General features: G+C 44.5%; 1 protein-coding gene across 3 annotated transcripts in view; it reads right to left on the bottom strand.

Moving 5' to 3' along the window:
• LOC121582095 (probable helicase senataxin) overlaps positions 1–13,833 on the bottom strand; it is a 32,524-nt gene extending 18,691 nt beyond the window's left edge. The window contains exons 1-9 of one of the 3 annotated variants that reach the window (XM_041897646.2): positions 13,617–13,833; positions 11,815–12,012; positions 9,486–9,696; positions 9,242–9,348; positions 8,812–9,031; positions 6,980–7,099; positions 4,392–4,572; positions 4,208–4,295; positions 51–3,677 (exon numbers count right to left, since the gene is read on the bottom strand). In XM_041897646.2, coding sequence (XP_041753580.2) covers positions 51–3,677; positions 4,208–4,295; positions 4,392–4,572; positions 6,980–7,099; positions 8,812–9,031; positions 9,242–9,348; positions 9,486–9,696; positions 11,815–12,012; positions 13,617–13,619 — 4,755 coding nt within the window. In that variant the 5' untranslated portion in view covers positions 13,620–13,833. Of the gene's footprint in view, positions 1–50; positions 3,678–4,207; positions 4,296–4,391; positions 4,573–6,979; positions 7,100–8,811; positions 9,032–9,241; positions 9,349–9,485; positions 9,697–11,814; positions 12,013–13,157; positions 13,295–13,616 lie in introns of those variants that run through there. The other 2 variants (XM_041897648.2, XM_041897647.2) reach the window with 2 other exon arrangements.
• Between the last annotated feature and the right edge of the window lie 6,241 nt (positions 13,834–20,074).

Below are 20,074 nucleotides of genomic sequence, written 5' to 3'. Positions count from 1 at the left end.
ATTCACACCTAAATGAGTTACAATTATTTGGTAACAAATTGACTACTCACCTCCTCAAAAGTGTTGGTGAGAAGCAGGGGGTAAAAGGTTTTGTAGTATTTATCATAAGAGCTGAAGCTAAAGCCTACTGTTTCCAGGGGTAACTCACATACTTCAGAGGGTATACCAAACTGCTTGTAGTTGCTAAACATATCAAATGTCCATTTCAGGATGTGTTGAATCAGGTAGTTGGGGTCAAATCTGACGCAAACCTCCGGGTTGGGTATCTGCCTTTGGAAAGGGGCGTCAGGCCTGGGGTAGGTCTTAGAAGTGGAGGGCTGGGGGGTGGAACCTATGTTGCTGTGCTGGATTGGGCGGAGGGGCTGGCCAGGTGGACGGGGGAGGATTTGTTCGGGTCTGGGTAGTGGTTGTTTTGGTGGAATGGGTTTAGGTGGTAGTTGTGGTGTGATGGGTCTGTATAAGAGTCGATTCAGTTGGAGAGACTGACCGACCTCTGGATGAGGAGGAGGTTGTAGTACACAGGGACTTCGTGCAGGCACGACTGGCCGGCCTGGCACAACTGGCCGGGCAGGCCTACCTCTTCCAGCAGGGGCAGAAGAAGCCGAAAATGAAGCATTGGCAGTCCTCTCCATCTCTTGCACCAAGGAGGCACTCCTGGAGCTTGAGGTTGCATAGATCTTGGTGGTGGACGGCTTGGCCTTTTTAACCGACATAGGGGACATTCCTGGTTTCAGGAACAAGCGATCATCGTCCTTAGCCAAGTTAGAGCGCGAGGGTGGCGGAGTAGCCGGTTTCTTAAAGGTCTGTGTGGCAAGTGGAGCCTCTTGCCCTTCGTCTGCCTGTTTAGGCCATGTCCAGTCTGAAGACCCTCCTTTTTCATCAAAGGGCATCTGGCTGTCTGAGTCAATGTCCATGTCTACAGGGTCCCGCTGCGTGTAGAAGAACTCTTCTTCTTCCTCCTCCTCCTCCATCTGCGAGCACATCTCCATGTCAGTTGGCTCCATTTGGGTGAGGTACATCCAGTCTGCATCATAACCGTCACCTTCCTCATTGCTTTTGGAGACTTGACCAGATGGTCCAGGTGTGACATCATCATTCCTCTGAAAGTAAGGAGATATCTGCCTGTCCATGTTGGATGACACACTACTCACTGTATTGGAGGATGCTGGTTTGTTCTCATTGGCTCTTTGAGAGCTGCGATTGAACGTCAGCTGTTCCTCATGACGGGCAGGATCTAGCTGGGAACACCGCAGGTCCTCGTCTTCATCGTCCGCCTCTGTAACAAAACTGGGTCGTTGAATCTCGTCAATCTTTTTCGGATTTCTCTTCATTGGCTCTGCCTTTGCAGAGGTTCCTGCTCCCGATGCCTGCTTGCTCTGCCTGAAGAACTGGAATTCCTGTGAGGCTAGCAGCTTCTTGTTACTCCCATTGACCACTCTCTTGTGAGGGGAGGTCACCTTTGACCTCTTGGTCTTTCGGGTTGGCTTCTTGGCCTGTGGGACATCGACTGTAGCACCGTGGCGCCTCAGCTCATCAACAGTGTCATGCGATTGCTGGGAGAGATTAAAGGCCTTTCGCTCCTTCTTCTTAAGGCCAAGCTTCTCTGCTATGGACACAGGCTCTGCAGCTTTTCTGACTTTTTTAGGAGGGACAATGGCTGGAGTTAATGACGTTTTGTGTGAGATGGCTGATGTGGTTAAGGAAGAAGGTGTCTCGGTTTCTAGTCTGTTTGAACGTACTGTTGAACTGCTTTTTCTCAATGGCGGTGTGACTGCATGGGGAGCATCCTTCACAGGCTCTTTGATTAGTTTTTCTACTACGGTAGGTTTCTTGCTCAGGCACTTGGAGGCCAATGGTTTTGCATCAACAAGAAGATTTCTTTTTTTGACAACGATGGCCCGTTTGAGCCCTTGTGGTGGGGTCTTAGGCTTCTCAAGCTCCTTCTCAACCTGCTTACAGGCTCTTTCAATATCCTCGTCATAGATAGGTTGTGTATCACATTCCCAGGTTGATAAAGGCTCTCTTAAAGTTGGACTCAAAAGATGTCTGACAGGGCTATCTTCTTTGGGCTTTTCGGGTGGCATGTTACTTTCTGAATCTCTGTTGGACCAGGCAGACGCCATATATTCCTGTGTTTCAAACTCAAACACCTGAGATTCACTCATGTTTCCGTCGTAATCACGCCAGGTACTGTGATTCTGGTCGGAGGTATCCGGTTCATTTTTAATTTGGGATGTTTCAGAAAAAGACCCAGTTCCTCTTGCTCTACCAACATTTAATATTGCCTCGTCATCAGATATAACAATGACTTCTGAAGGAGGCTTTGGTGGTGATCGTTGTCGGTCAAATTGTCTAGAGTTTCCTTTACTCCGATCTTGTGAAGATTTGAAGCCTACTCTTCCTTTAAGATTACTTTTTAAAACAGAGAGGGGCACATTGTCCACCTGCTCATTGTCAACAGATTCTTGGGGGCATGGAGGGTCTCTGCTAATGCCTTGGTAGTTGGATGCCTCATCTCTATGGCTGGTGAACAGATTTTGAGGTTTCTCTTTACCAAATTCACTGAGCCCTACAGAGGGCTCATCTCTCTCAGAGTGGGACTTCTTGGTCATAAGCTGGCCAAGTCTGGATTTGATCACCTGTATTTTCTCTGGATCTGCCCTCAAGGAAGAGAACTTCTCTTGGGTTGGTCTTGAATCATTAGTCGGCTCTACAAACTCCTCCTCAGGGGTTAGGGGCTCCTTTTTCAGCAACGCTAGGTCTATGTCCCTGCCCCTCTGAACTGCATTAGAATCCCTACCACCAGATGTACTGCCGTCGACATAATCCCACAACCCTTCCTGTTTTATAGGATGGTTAAATTCAGCTAAGCCGCTAGATCCCGAGGTGTCATTGCTTGATTGAAGTGGTGGTGTGGTTGGTGCCACAGGCCCTGCATCAATGTTCAGCTGTTCGGGTGGAGGAGTACTTGTGGTTGGCCTGTTCATCATCGTCTTGACATAGTCCTTCAGACAGATCTGAAGCTCCTGAATCTCCAGCCTAATCAGCTTCCACTCCCTCTGGGGCCCTTCTCTGAGGTGCTTGTTCAAACGGTTCAGGAAGTGCTTGCACTTACTGTTGGGGTTCAGCCTGCTCCCTTCCTTCAGCAGGGACCGGATGATATGCGTGCATGCCTGTGGAACAGCCCTGCTAGTAGAGGCCTTTCGGGGTGCACTGACCCTCAATGAGGATGTGGAAGACACAGAGTGAGACACTGAACCTTCCGAGGTGTGGACAAAAGCATCACCAGGCAGGGTTGCACATTTCACCAACACGCCCACCCACTTGGGAGCGCAGTAATAAAGCATATTCATGCGGCCACTCCCCAGGTGCAAATCGATGATATGGACGAGAATAAGGGTGAAGAACTCCGTGACCTTGTCACATATGCGAACCTGGCGCTTCAGGAGATCCGTGCTGATCTCCCCACACAGGTAGTGGACAACCTCATTAATGTATATGACACTGCGTTCATCGAGGTCCATAACAGACTTCACAAAGGGGATGAACCAGAGAAATGTGCTGTCGTGCACACGCAATGCCTGGCCCATTTCTGAATGCAGGAGGTTGACCAGAGAACTCATTTCCTCATAGACCACACTGCTATCTGCACCATGTGAGCGTCTGCTACCCTTTTCCTAAAAAATAAAATAAATAAATAGTAATACATAACATGGTATTACATAAGATTAGAGAAATGCATAGGAAGTTAACATACCTTCTACCAACTCAATGTATTTTGTAATATGACATTTAATAAAACCATGTGTACACCTTGAGTACCTCCATCAAACTAAAGGCCACTGCAAACAGATATACCCTACATTTTTTACTGTTTCACTCTGAGGTTGGGGTAATAATGTTTTATTCCTATTAAGACTGTTAGCAATAAATAACCTCAACACTGTCCCTGGCTCTTGTCTGGTAGCACATGAAACAAGCTTGGAATCCTTCTGTAAGAAAGATCAGGGAGAATAGCTTGAGTATGAGAAGAGCTTGTTAAAGCAGTTTGTTGTTCTGCATCGTGTTTTTTACTCTAAAAAGGTCATGTTTTGGGAAAGCTTCAAGTGCTGACTTAAAACACATTTGAACGCTAACCACAGATCTACATATTAGAGGAATTGAGTACAACTAATAACATACAAATGCAATAAATGGGTGTTACTACCTTGCTCACTTTGGTGTTACTGTCATAAACCATCTGACTGCAGGTCACCATGTCATCATCACATGTAGTTTCCGTTTTAACCCGTGATCTTCAGAGCAAAAGAAGAATAGTATCAACCATATGCTTAACTTCTAAGAAATAACAATATGAAAGAATTCAAGGCTAGATAAATAGTGAAACGTACATCATGGTTTGTTGTTTGATGCTCTCGAGCTCTGCAGAGTAGCTAGGTCTTCCTGTGATGGCCTGGAAGGCTTGGGTTGGCTCAATCGGACCCCAAAATTTAGAGCCCAAACAATCCAAGATCACCATAAAACACTGCAAGACTGGCCAGAAGGGATCCATCTCCTTGGATGGTTCTTCATCTGGGGAAATAAATGTTCACACATTATTAGCTATGTCAGTTAGGAAGGCTCTTGTGGAAGGTACATTTTTATCGGTGTTGGACTATGGTGACATCATTTACATGCGAGCCTCCACCAGTACACTTAAGGTGCTGGATGCAGTGTATCAAGGACTGCTTAGGTTCATCACTAAAGCAAGACCACTCACCCATTACTATGAAATACACAACATGGTGAAGTGGCCCTCCCTTCCAAAAGGCTTAAACACTGGAACATATTTGTGTACAAGGCAGTGCTTGGGCTACTCCCTACATACAGTGGCTTGAGAAAGTATTCACCCCCCTTGGCATTTTTCCTATTTTGTTGCCTTACAACCTGGACTTAAAATGGATTTTTGGGGGGTTTGTATCATTTGATTTACAGAACATGCCTACCACTTTGAAGATGCAAAATATATTTTTGTGAAACAAACAAGAAATAAGACAAAAAAACAGAACTTGAGGGTGCATAACTATTCAACCCCCCCTAAAGTCAATACTTTGTAGAGCCACCTTTTGCAGCAATTACAGCTGCAAGTGTCTTGGGGTATGTCTCTATAAGCTTGGCACATCTAGCCACTGGGATTTTTGCCCATTCTTCAAGGCTAAACTGCTCCAGCTCCTTCAAGATGGAAGTGTTCCGCTGGTGTACAGCAATCTTTAAGTCATACCACAGATTCTCAATTGGATTGAGGTCTGGGCTTTGACTAGGCCATTCCAAGACATTTAAAATGTTTCACCTTAAACCACTCAAGTGTTGCTTTAGCAGTATGCTTAGGGTCATTGTGCTGCTGGAAGGTGAACCTCCGTCCCAGTCTCAAATCTCTGGAAGACTGAAACAGGTTTCCCCTCAAGAATTTCCCTGTATTTAGCACAATCCATCATTCCTTCAATTCTGACCAGTTTCCCAGTCCCTGCAGATGAAAAACATCCCCACAGCATGATGCTGCCACCACCATGCTTCACTGTGGGGATGGTGTTCTCGGGGGTGATGAGAGGTGTTGGGTTTGCGCCAGACATAGCGTTTTCCTTGATGGCCAAATAGCTCAATTTTAGTCTCATCTGACCAGAGTACATTCTTCCATATGTTTGGGGAGTCTCCCACATGCCTTTTGGCAAACACCAAATGTGTTTGCTTATTTTTTCTTTAAGCAATGGCTTTTTTTATGGCCACTCTTCCGTAAAGCCCAGCTCTGTGGAGTGTACAGCTTAAAGTGGTCCTATGGACAGATACTCCAATCTCTGCTGTGGAGCTTTGCAGCTCCTTCAGGGTTATCTTTGGTCTCTTTGTTGCCTCTCGGATGAATGCCCTCCTTGCCTGGTCCGTGAGTTTTGGTGGGCGGCCCTCCCTTGGCAGGTTTGTTGTGGTCCCATATTCTTTCCATTTTTTAATGGTGCTCTGTGGGATGTTCAAAGTTTCTGATATTTTTTTTATAACCCAACCCTGATCTGTACTTCTGCACAACTTTGTCCCTGACCTGTCTTGGAATGACCTAGTCAAAGCTCCTTGGTCTTCATGGTGCCGCTTGCTTGGTGGTGCCCCTTGCTTAGTGGTGTTGCAGAGTCTGTGGCCTTTCAGAACAGTTGTATATATACACTGAGATCATGTGACAGATCATGTGACACTTAAATAAAGTCCACCTGTGTGCAATCAAACTAATTACGTGACTTCTGAAGGTAATTGGTTGCACCAGATCTTATTTAGGGGCTTCATAGCAAAGGGGGTGAATACATATGCATGCACCACTTTTCCGTTATTTTTTAGAATTTTTTGAAACAAGTTATTTTCTTCATTTCACCAATTTGGACTATTTTGTGTATGTCCTTTCCATGAAATCCAAATAGTAATTCATTTAAATTACAGGTTGTAATGCAACAAAATAGGAAAAACGCCAAGGGGGATGAATACCTTTGCAAGGCACTGTATCTTTGCTCCCAACTAACATCACAATCCCACAGCCTATGCTCGCAGTCAGTGCTCTCCTTCACTGTTCCTAGGGCAAGAATAGAAAAATAGGAACAAATTCCTATAACGCTCTTTGGTCTTGGAACGAACTACAAAATACCAAAAAACTGGAGAGGGTATCACTGTGTTTAAAGCTCTGATAGAAGAAAATGTCGTTGACCATTGCAAATATTTTGAATGAATTGTATGTACATGCAGACTTCTTCCTGCTGATCTCTTGCCAGGTCCCCCTTGCAAAAGAGGTTTCTAACCACAAGGGTATTTTCCTGGTTAAATAAAAGGTTACATTTTAATTTTTTACTCTCAAAGAGGAAGCTGTAGACAGCATATTAGCGCTACTGACCAGCTTCATGTTCAGTTGGCACGATGGAAATAGAAAAACGTTTTGAGACAGGCAGAAGATATAAAGTATATATTCCTTTACCCTCCATGCCACAGTCCATGGCATTAAGGATACAGTGCAGTATGTTGGCCTGTTTGTCTGGCCCCAGGAACAGCGAGTCCATAGCCTGGGCATCCAGCTGTGTCAGAAGCATACAGATACCTGGGGGTGTGGAGAGAGGGCATAAACTGTGATGCTTAATATTGACTGCGTTGCTCATTAACAAGTTCTCCATTCACATTCTGTACGGTTTACGCTGTTACTCAATCAAATCTATACTTCACAAAAAAAATCTACGCAACATGTAAAGTGTTGGTCCCATGTTTCATGAGCTGAAATAAAATATCACCAACATTTTCCTTACGCACAAAAAGCTTATTTCTCTCAAATGTTGTGCACAAATTTGTTTACATCCCTGTTAGTGAGCATTTCTCCTTTGCCAAGATAATCCATCCACCTGACAGGTGTGGCATATCAAGAAGCTGATTAAACAGCATGATCATTACACAGGTGTACTTTGTGCTGGGGACAATAAAAGTCCACTAAAATGTGCAGTTTTCTTACACAACACAATGCCACAGATATCTCAAGTTGAGGGAGCGTGCAATTGGCATGCTGACTACAGGAATGTCCACCAGAGCTGTTGCCAGAGAATTGAAGGTTAATTTCTCTACCATAAGCCGCCTCCAACGTAGTTTTAGAGAATTTGGCAGTACGTCCAACCGGCCTCACAACCACAGACCACATGTTACCGCGCCAGCCCTGGACCTCCACATCCGGGATCATCTGAGACCAGCCACCCAGACAGCTGATGAAAATGAGGGTTTGCACAACCGAAGACTTTCTGCACAAACTGTCAGAAACAGTCTCAGGGAAGCTCATCTGCGTGATTGTCGTCCTCACCAGGATCTTGACCTCACTTCAGTTCGGCGTCGTAACTGACTTCATTGGGAAAATGCTCACCTTCGATGGCCACTGGCATCCTGGAGAAGTGTACAATTCACGGATGAATCCCGGTTTCAACTCTACTGGGCAGATGGCAGACAGCATGAAAGGCGTCATGTGAGCAGTTTGCTGATGTCAATGTTGCGAACAGAGTGCCTCATGGTGGCGGTGGGGTTATTGTGTGGGAAGGCATAAGCTAAGGACAACGAACACAATTGCATTTTATCGACGGCAATTTGAATGAACAGCGATACCGTGACGAGATCCTGAGGCCGAATGTCGTGCCATTCATCCGCCGCCATCACCTCATGTTTCCGCATGATAGCACAGCCCCATGTTGCAAGACTATGTATACAATTCCTGGAAGCTGAAAATGTCCCAGTTCTTCCTCACCACACATGTCACCCATTGAGCATGTTTGGGATGTTCTGGATCGACGTGTACGACAGCGTGTTCCAGTTCCCGCCAATATCCATCAACTCCGCACAGCCATTGAAGAGGAGTGGGACAACATTCCACAGGCCACAATCAACAGCCTGATCCACTCCATGTGAAGGAGATGTGTCGCACTGCATGAGGCAAATGGTGGGCACACCAGATACTGAGTGGTTCTGATCCACGCCCCTACCTTTTTTTAAAGATATGTGACCAACAGATGGATATCTGTATTCCCAGTCATGTGAAATCCATAGATTAGCGCATAATTAATTTATTTCAATTGACTGATTTCCTTATATGAACTGTTGCGTTAATATTTTTTGTTCAGTGTATAAAACACTGCTGTGGATCATATAACGGGTATAGTATTTGTTTGTGCTTCAGAAATGGTTAACTTACCCTCGAGCACATCAGTTGTTTCACAAAAAACATACTCTCTTGGAGAAATGTCTGGAAGACCCCAAATGGGAACACAGGGCAAAGAAACATACCCAACCAGTAGTTTTTGTCATTTTTGGAATCGTAAAGATGCGGTTGCAGCCATGTCATCTTAGTCGTAGGATCATAGGAGGTATCCATGTCTGGGAAGTTCTGGGGGATTCGCAGCTCGACATTGCAGAACATGCAGGAGAAGATGTCCTGAAGTTCATAAAAGTCGTCTCGGTCCACCTTCCCTAAAGTCCTGGCAGCACCAATTGCCCACCGCCTAACCTGAAAGAATAAATAACAGCAGAAGTGATGACAGTAGACTTACAGAAGCGTTTGTGACCATGCCAGACAGACGAGAGCCTTAATAAGCTCTTTAACAAATATAAAGACGTGTTAGATATACAACATTTATTTTTTATTTAATTACCATCTAACCATAAAAGTCCCCATTTGTTTTTTGTATTTGTAACAATTCAGCATTTAAGTTATTACCGTCTCGTTGGGGTGGACGAGGAGGAGGTAGATCCCTGGATATTTATCCAACACCTGGAAGGAGTTATATTCCTCCATCTTACATATTGCCTCAACACACATTTCACCTGGAAAATAGAAAATGTAATCAATTTAAACCCAACAAGAGCACAGTCCAGGACTTAACCGAGCATGCCTCATTCCTAAATTCGTTTTGTGGGCTTTTATAGGTAATCCATCACCTAAAAAGAAAAAGAGTGCTCACTCAATTCGGGTTGTGCCAGCAGGTAGGGGTATTTGAGGACCTCTGACAGGGGAACACGAATATAGTTCTCGTACTCTGCGGGGTTGATATGAGGCACTCCGATTTCCCGGCCGTCCTCTTCTACATAGCTGAGGTCCTTAGCCGGCTGTGCGTTCTTTGCTGCATTAGAGAAGTGACCCAGGAGCCTGGACGTCTCCAACTCCCATAGCCTCTGTGTGTGTGTGTGTGTGTGTGTGTGTGTGTGTGTGTGTGTGTGTGTGTGTGTGTGTGTGAGAGAGAGAGAGAGAGCGAGAGTTTTTTGGGAGGGGGATAAGCGAGTGAGAGCGGGAGAGAGAGCAAGAGCAATTAAAGGGGTTGTGGTGAGGAAAGGAGTAGATTAATCGTAGGGAAGGTATGTGGACACTGGCTACAGTATTTCAAGCACGTAACTTTATTTGTGATCACACACCTGCCTATCCATATTGGGGTCTGATTTTAACACTCAGCAATGTGGATTGATCACCCACAAACCATATAGTGGCTTGAGAAAGTATTCACCCCCCTTGACATTTTTCCTATTTTGTTGCATTACAACCTGGAATTAAAATGGTTTTTGGGGGGGGTTATATCATTTGATTTACACAACATGCCTACCACTTTGAAGATGCAAAACATTTTTTGTGAAACAAACAAGAAGACAAAAAAACTGAAAACTTGAGCGCGCATAACTATTCACCCCCCCAAAGTCAATACTTTGTAGAGCCACCTATTGCAGCAATTACAGCTGCAAGTCTCTTGGGGTATGTCTCTATAAGCTTGGCACATCTAGCCACTGGGAAAGAGCCACTGGGATTTTTGCACATTCAAGGCAAAACTGCTCCAGCTCCTTCAAGTTGGATGGGTTCCGCTGGTTTACAGCAATCTTTAAGTCATACCACATCTTCTCAATTGGATTGAGGTCTGGGCTTTGACTAGGCCATTCCAAGACATTTAAATGTTTCCCCTTAAACCACTCGAGTGTTGCTTTAGCAGTATGTTTAGGCTCATTGTCCTGCTGGAAAGTGAACCTCCGTCCCAGTCTCAAATCTCTGGAAGATTGAAACAGGTTTCCCTCAAGAATTTCCTTGTGTTTAGCGCCATCAATCATTCCTTCAATTCTGACCAGTTTCCCAGTCCCTGCAGATGAAAAACATCCCCACAGCATGATGCTGCCACCACGCTTCACTGTGGGGATGGTGTTCTCAGGGTGATGAAAGGTGTTGGGTCTGCGCCAGACATAGTGTTTTCCTTGATGGCCAAAAAGCTCAATTTTAGTCTCATCTGACCAGAGTACCTTCTTCCATATGTTTGGGGAGTCTCACATGTCTTTTGGCGAACACAAAACATGTTTGCTTATTTTTTTCTTTTCTTTTTTCTGGCCACTCTTCCATAAAGCCCAGCTCTGTGGAGTGTACTGCTTAAAGTGGTCCTATGGATAGATACTCCAATCTCCGCTGTGGAGCTTTGCAGCTCCTTCAGGGTTATCTTTGGTCTCTTTGTTGCATCTGATTAATGCCCTCGTTGCCTGGTCCGTGAGTTTTGGTGGGCAGCCCTCTCTTGGCAGGTTTGTTGTGGTGTCATATTCTTTCCATTTTTTAATAATGGATTTAGTGGTTCTCCATGGGATGTTTAAAGTTTTGGATATTTTTTTATAACCCAACCCTGATCTGTACTTCTCCACAACTTTGTCCCTGACCTGTTTGGAGAGCTCCTTGGTCTTGTGGTCCTCTGTAGCTCAGCTGGTAGAGCACGGCGCTTGTAACGCCAATGTAGTGGGTTCGAACCCCGGGACCACCCATACACAAAAAAATGTATGCACGCATGACTGTAAGTCGCTTTGGATAAAAGCGTCTGCTAAATGGCATATATTATTATATATATATTCATGGTGCCGCTTGCTTGGTGGTGCCCCTTGCTTAGTGGTGTTGCAGACTCTGGGGCCTTTCAGAACAGGTGTATATATACTGAGATCATGTGACAGATCATGTGACACTTAGATTGCACACAGGTGGACTTCAAGTAATTACATGACTTCTGAAGGTAATTGGTTGCACCAGATCTTATTTAGGGGCTTCATCGCAAAGGGGGTGAATACATATGCATGCACCATTTTTCTGTTATTAATTTTTTAGAATTTTTTGAAAAAGTTATTTTTTTCATTTCACTTCACCAATTTGGACTATTTTTTGTATGTCCATTACATGAAATCCAAATAAAAATCCATTTAAATTACAGGTTGTAATGCAACAAAATAGGAAAAACACCAAGGGGGATTAATACTTTTGCAAGGCACTGTATGGTTCCTCCTTACCCTGTGCAGTCCAGGCAACTCCTCTTTCGCCCGGTGGTACACTACCACACACTCCAGGCAGAACCCAAGGTCCTCGTTGAGTGCCTTCTTTTCGTTGACTGCCTCCTCATCCTCTGCTAACAGAGACCCAGCACAGTACCTCTGGAGCAGTTTTGCAACATCGTCGCCCACTGATGTGCACCAACGGCACGTGCTCATCTACAAGGGGCAAGACGAGAGTGTTGCTAGACCTCGTCTACTGCCCTTGTGATCATTTGACATCCAACATGCAAGAATGTACTCCTTTGAGGACAATTAACTACTTGGTTCTGCTGACACACATCCACTTCATCAATGATCAGCATTGGCCGCCTAAATCATATCTGTAGAAATGTATTTAGTGATACAAACTTGTAAACGTTTATGACACTGGCATTTGGCTGAGCAGTCACAATAGATAACAAATGGATAGTACAGCAAGGTCACATAAATTCACTTTCAAGATACAAGTACCCCAGGGAGCCTTATCTAATAAAGAACCCCATTGAGTTGGGTGTGAAACCCTGGCCGTTAGGTGAGAAAACTGGCAGAAACCCAGCACTTCAAGGTCTGCCCCTGGGCCGAAAGCTTACTTTGGTATTTGAGACTAAGCTTACCTTGTCTCAAACACCATGGTTTGTAGTCACACATGGTTTGTGACAAAGATGTGTCAAGTTGGCATATTCACTTTAACAGCAGTTACAGTCCCAAAAACTACCGTAAAATAATAAAAGGCCAACTTCCTGTAATTATTTTAGATGGCTAAATCACAGTAACTAGGCCTTGTTCTAGCTAGCTAAATTACAGGAAGTAGGCATTTCTATTTTATGGTAGTTTTTGGGACCGTAACGTAACTGCTGTTAAAGTGAATATGCCAAATTGACACATCTTAAACAACTTACAGAAAACGCGATAGAAACATTTGCTGTTGACACATTAAAAAGTTGTAACCAAGTTAACGTTACTACTAGCTCCTAGGCCATCTACTACTACCGTTTCCAGTGAGAGATTGATTGGCAATTTTAGCTAGCTGCCAGCAAATGCATAACGTTAGCCTAACAGTGTCAGGCACCATTTCACCAACAAAAGGGCTCCAATATCGCTTATATTCCATATGTTGGTGTGCATAACTGTCTAAATGTTGTTGTTTTTTAATCTGTAAACCATTTACATTCGTCAAGTGGCTGGTTAGGTAGTTAGCAACTAGCAGCGCAGATTGTAGCTAGTTAGCTGGCTAACGAACCGTTAGCCTCTTTAGCTAGATGCACAACAAACAGGTACATTTTAAATGTAGCTAACTAAGGTTAGCTAGGTAGAACGCTTACTTTAATAGTTAGCTACTTGTCATTTTTTGCCTTATCAGCAAATGTCACGACATTCAATTTGTTCGCGATTTTGGAGACGTTTGTAGTCTAGCTTCCAGTTGTGTTGACAAAGTTGTCTGGCGAAAGCAAGGATAGGGCTCCCAGTGGCGCAGCAGTCTAAGGCACTGCATCTCAGTGCTTGAGGCGTCACTACATACCACCTGGTTCGACTCCAGGCTGTATCACAACCGGCCGTAATTGGGAGTCCCATAGGGCGGCGCACAGCGTCGTCCGGTGTAGGCCGTCATTGTAAATAAGAATTTGTTCTTAACTGACTTGCCTAGTTAAATAAAAGGTAACATAAAATAAATAATGTAAACATGTTGGCAAGACTCGAACCCTGCCGCCGCCTGGGAAGTCGTTAGCTGGCTACGTTGGTTAGCTAGCTACAAAGTCGCGTCTTGTTTAACCAAAACTCACCATGTTGTACAAGTGCTTAATCCAAACGGTGCACTAATTTAATTAATCCTGGTAGACACATATATTCCCAATAGAACATTCAATGACATTTCTCGCTACCGTGCTGTTTCCATGTAGACCGTTTACTCTGCAAACACACGCCGTCCCTCCAAGCAACAACATTCCCTGAGACAGGCCAGTGATGGTCCCTCTCCCCTGCTGCCTTACTTAACGCTTCTTCTTCTTCTTCGGAATTTGGTTGGCGGATCGCATCCAACTTTTAGGTGCATACACCGCTACCTACTTTACTGGTGTGTGAGGCCATTCACCGCCTACCTACATTATATTCTTAAATACAAAATTGGGAAAAAGGATCAGTAAAATTACCCTACCACCTGTTAGCCCTATCTAAAAAACAAAACAAAAACACACCACCCATTCCACTATTTAACCCTATCTAGTCCTACTCCAGACCAACGGTCTGAGAGGATATATCACTACCACTCAACACATCCTGCAGCTGTTCTGCAGTAAATTCTCACAATCAAAATGACTTCTCTTTAGCTACAACCTCTATTTTCTGTGACTTTCGATAAAATCCACCTTGCTGAAGCACATATTCTTCCCATCACTCTCTCTTGATCTCTGCCTACCAGTGGAGGCTGCTGAGGGGAGAACGGCTCATAATAATGGCTGGAACAGAGCCAATGGAATGGCATCAAACCATGTGTTTGATGTATTTGATGCCATTCCACTAATTCTGCTCCAGCCATTACCACGAGCCCGTCCTCCCCAATTAAGGTGCCACCAACCTCCTGTGCTGCCTACAAGCAGCAATCCTCTCAGGACTGACACTTCCTACCTTGACCTTATCTGGTAACAACTCTGCATCAAAACTCAGCAACTCATCAAGCGGCGGGCGTTACAGACACTGGGAATCTTCAATTTCAACTGCTCCTCCTCAACACTTAATGCCACCCCTGTTATCATTCCTTTCAACGGCACCCTGCTCCGGAGAGCAAAGCACATCACAATTATTGTCCCTAATCTCGTAATCCAGAACGCCCTCTCCCTCTGGGCATAGGAAACACAATAAATCATCACAAGTCCTTCACCTTCACCAACTAAACAGTCCCCAACCTCTCCTCCACCCAACCTGACACCACATATAGATCAACCAAACAGCAAGGATCCATTCTCTTTACAAATCTCACTCCCACTGGGCTAAAATCATCCTCATCATCCTTGTGACAAGGCCCGAACTTGGCAATCCTTGCCGCAGGTACTTCCCCTTCACTCTCAACAAGTTCCATCTCTGAACTACTGGAGCACGTATCCCTGTTTTTGCACTTGACTCCGACCTTCCTCGCCTCACTACTTCCCTCTACACTCAACTTCTTCTCAGTAGTCATCACTGCACCTGCCACCACATTTAATTTATCCTCACTCTCGTCATGTCCCATCAAGCTCTTCCAAAAGTTCTGTGCGATCCTCCATACCATATTCACTCAAAAAATATTCCATGTCTCTCCTTTTTTTCTTGTCCATCATCTTCTCCTTCACCAGATCTTTCAGAAGGCCTGTTTATTCCCCACTCCACGTTTATTCATAATGTGCTCCACTTTCTTCCTTATTTCCTTTTCCGCCATCTTTCCCCACAGTGGTCTTCCCCCAACACCTGTCCGCCATCTTCCTTCTGCAAGGGAGGCTCTTGCCACCTTCCTTACTTACTGAGAAGTGGACCTAATTTATAGAAAAGTGTGCCTGACATAGCCTCTTTTAGAATCCGAGAGTGAAATACTCACTCTCTCGTCTCTAACATGTAGGCTCAGCATTCTTTAACAGTCCCATTACAAGTTAGAATGTTGAACAAACGTCATTTCAATTTACTTCACCTGTTGTCTGCAGATTTTGTCCCTATGTCTGAGGTGATCTGATACAAAATATCCAGAGGGAAGTGTTATCAACCTGACCTCAATACACTGGTCTGTATATCAGTTTGTGTTTCCAGTTTTTATTTTCAATACTGATGCAATTCGCATGTGACAAACACTTGCACAATATGGCCGAGCCTAACCGAAACACAGACCAAACACTTCCAGCTGATTGCCAGGAAATGTGTGTTTCGGTTGACTATGTTTGGTAACATGCGGCTATTATTTACATATTGCAAGAGATTGAAAATATAAGCGAAGCTACAGAACCTACTGGTGCCATAGAAAGTTGGGTAAACAACACTTTCCTGTGGATACCCCATCTCCACCTACCGCCAAAAGGACCAACACCATGTACAACCGGTAAAGTAGGTTAAAATATAATTATATTCAACATTCTGGCTTGTAAAGACTATTGCTTCAGTCAGACTGTAATTCCATGGTGTAACCATGGTAACAGGCTGATGTTTTTAGGTAAGGTCTGACATAGTACTCCGACTCAGGGACTAGTTCTTTAATACACAAATAAACACATGGGAGAACTAAATCAGCTGAATGAATATCGTGGTGTCCAAGTCAACGTTGCTAATTATGCTGTGATGATAAGAAGTCCGCTTACACTGTTCTTTGATTATAAAGATTTATTGTATCAAAGTTCACAGTATTAATTTACAGATATCTGCAGTTATATCTGGAGAGAAACGGCCAATCTGTTGATCTCATATGTTCTCTCCCTTCTTTGTTTAAGACATGGTATTTATATCCTATGTGACATAATATGGCGTGATTTTAATACACCAATCACTGGCTTTTCACATATCTTCCCATATCCTCTTTTCCAGGAATTTAGTAACGCTTTCCAGATGTTTCCGAAAGCAGAGCCAAGTTTCCTCTAACACACTTTTTGCAAACCTCAGCAAAATCATAGACCCTCAGACACTACAATATCATTCATGATGACATGTAGTAATAATAATACATTTAAAATGTCAGTACTATCTAAACATTTCGAGATACTATCAACAACAAAAAAGAGATAGTAGATCATACATATAGGATATGTTTCTTAATTTGTAGCATTGTGTGCCAATTTCTATATATCCTTGTTGCAGTGATCAGCACAGCAGGGCCGCTGGCAAACGTATGGCGAGCTGACATTTACCCCAGCACTTTTGGTTTGGTATAATAAAAAATATTGACAAAAAAGCGTTGAAAAGAGGGACAAAGTACTGTTGTTTAGACTGATTTGCCACATGATTTATCTACTCATGCACAATTAATCTGTGCTTCAATATGATCAACTGATAACAACCACAGCAGCAGATAACCTAGAGAAGCCTATTCGCTCTGATCCCCTCTGGCCAGGGGAAACGAAGCGGTAGCGCCAATATATTTATAGCCTACACTAGGTATTTAAAGCCTAAAATAGGCCCATTTATTTGTGTTAAGAAAAATTTTGAATGTGATTAAATTTGGTATATATTCAAACTTCAGGTGGCTAGGCTACCTAGACCTTTTCAATCCAAAACAAGGCAACAGTAAACATGTTGTCCCCCAAGAATGATGTACATGCCGGATCTGTATGGCAAGACGCATCATTCACCGGAGTTTCGTAAAAATCAGGCCAGTGGTGTCGGAGATACTGAGGAGTGGCTTCCGTCTGGCCACTCTACAAAATTTTATAGCACCACAATCTGGCCAATCAGCGTTATTTTGTAAATGCCGGATTTCAATGGCAAGACGCATCATTCAAAATCGGGCCAGTGCTGTCTGAGATATTGCATGTGACTAACGTATGAACGTCACATCAAGATGGGAAGACCATGATATTGACAACCAGGACAGGTATACCCTCCCATCCTCTTCACCCTTTTGACCCATCACATCAAGATGGGAAGAACATGATCATTTCATAGGATTGAGTGTGCAAATTTGATATCAGACCACTGGCAGACATGGTGCAATTCTGGTCTGATTCATGCAAATTCTTCACTAGGGGATTTGACTGACAAAGCAGATGATTGTCCGCAACCAACCTCTGCCTCACATAGGTCCAGAAACAGTACTTTTTCTCTCATGGCTAACTACCAGGAAGTTTGAGAAGACAGGCTTCTTCTGTGGATTTTTTATGGCGGTTGGCAACCAACTTTAAAGTGCATTACCGCCACCAACTGGACTGGACTATGGACCAGATACAGGGAAGGTCGAAATCCTACCCAATATTCTAGTGTCCCTAAAGGAATGAAATACATAACTATACTGAACAAAAATATAAACGCAACATGCAACAATTTCAAAGATTTTACTGAGTTACAGTTCATATAAGGAAATCAGTCAATTGAAATAAATAAATTAGGCCCTAATCTATGGATTTCAAATGACTGGGCAGAGGCGCACCCATGGGTACACCTGGGAGGGCATAGGCCCACCCACTTGGGAGCCAGGCCCACCCACTGAGGAGCTAGGCCCAGCCAATCAGAATACGTTTTTCCCCACAAAAGCGCTTTATTACAGACAGAACTACTCCTCAGTTTCATCAGCTGTACAGGGGTGGCTGGTATCAGACGATCCCACAAGTGAAGAAGCCGGATGTGGAGGTCCTGGGCTGTTGTGGTCACACGTGATCTGCGGTTGTGAGGCCGGTTGGACGTACTGCCAAATTCTCTAAAACGACATTAGGGGCGCCTTATGGTAGAGAAATGAACATAAAATTCTCTGGCAACAGCTCTGGTGGTCATTCCTGCAGTCAGCATGTTCCCTCAAAACTTGAGACATCTGTGGCATTGTGTTGTGTGACAAAACTGCACATTTTAGAGTGGCCTTTAATTGTCCGCAGCACAAGGTTCACCTGTGTAATGATCACGCTGTTTAATCAGCTTCTTGATATGCCACACCTGTCAGGTGGATGGATTATTCTGGCAAAGGAGAAATGCTCACTAACAGCGATGTAAACACATTTTTTCACAACATTTGAGAGAATTAAGCTTGTTGTGCCTATGGAACATTTCTGGGAACTTATATTTCAGCTCATGAAACATGGGACCAACACTTTACATGTTGCGTTTATATTTTTGTTCGGTATAAATACTACATCCCCTGAAGATTTCCCCAGCAGTTCACTTAATCTTGGCTCTCCAACCCCATTACTCCTCAAATCTAACAACAATCGCTCCCTTTCCCTCCCATATTTCTGCACTGAAATACACCCAGCGGGACCCTGTAGACATGGACATTGACTCGGACAGCCAGATGCCCTTTGAGGAAAAAGGAGGGTCTTCAGACTGGACACGGCCTAATCAGGCAGACGAAGGGCAAGAGGCTCCACTTGTCCCACAGACCTTTAAGAAACCGGCTACTCCGCCACCCTCGCGCTCTAGCTTGGCTCAGGACAATGATCGCTTGTTCCTGAAACCAGGAATGTCCCCTATGTCGGTTAAAAAGGCCAAGCCGTCCACCACCAAGATCTACGCAACCTCAAGCTCCAGGAGTGCCTCCTTGGTGCAAGAGATGGAGAGGACTGGAAGAGGTAGGCATGCCCGGCCAGTTGTGCCAGGCCGGCCAGTCGTGCCTGCACAAAGTCCCTGTGTCCTACAACCTCCTCCTCATCCAGAGGTTAGTCAGTCTCTCCAACTGAACCGACTCTTATACAGACCCATCACACCACAACTACCACCTAAACCCATTCCACCAAAACAACCACCACCCAGATCTGAACAAAACCTCCCCTGTCCACCTGGCCAGCCCCTCCGCCCAATCCAGCACAGCAACATAGGTTCCACCCCCCAGCCCTCCACTTCCAAGACCTACCCCAGGCCCGACACCCCTTTCCAAAAGCATATACCCAACCCGGAGGTTGGCATCAGATTTGACCCCAACTACCTGATTCAGCACATCCTGAAATGGACCTTTGATTTGTTCAGCAACTACAAACAGTTTGGTATACCCTCAGAGGTGGAAACAGTAGGCTTCAGCTTCAGCTCTTATGTTCTCCAGAGTAGCGCTGTGGTCTAAGGCACTGCATCGCAGTGCTAGCTGTGCCACTAGAGATCCTGGTTCGAGTCCAGGCTCTGTCGTAGCCGGCCACGACCAGGAGACCCATGGGGCTGCGCACAATTGGCCCAGCGTCTTCCAGGGGAGGGAATGGCCGGCAGGGATGTAGCTCAGTTGGTAGAGCATGGCGTTTGCAACGCCAGGGTTGTGGGTTCGATTCCCACGGGGGGCCAGTATTAAAAAATAATGTCTGCACTCACTAACTGTAAGTCGCTCTGGATAAGAGCGTCTGCTAAATGACTAAAATGTAAATGATAAATACTACAAGACCTTTTATCCCCTGCTTCTCACCAACACTTTTGAGGAGCTGAGTAGTCAATTTGTTACCAAATAATTGTAACTCATTTAGGTGTGAATTTTGTCCTGCTATGGTGCATTTAGGCTGTAGGCAACTGAAAAGGATGGTCAATCTAGCATTACAAAGAGCATTGACATTTTGGCTAATGTTAGAGTTGTGAGTAATGAGTCACAAAGCCGTTTTTAATGGCCGTCTCT

The sequence above is a fragment of the Coregonus clupeaformis genome, chromosome 15, assembly GCF_020615455.1.
Source record: "Coregonus clupeaformis isolate EN_2021a chromosome 15, ASM2061545v1, whole genome shotgun sequence".
Lineage (NCBI taxonomy): Eukaryota > Metazoa > Chordata > Actinopteri > Salmoniformes > Salmonidae > Coregonus > Coregonus clupeaformis.
Note: the sequence above shows the minus strand (reverse complement) of the source record. Positions and strands in the feature narration are given on the sequence as shown.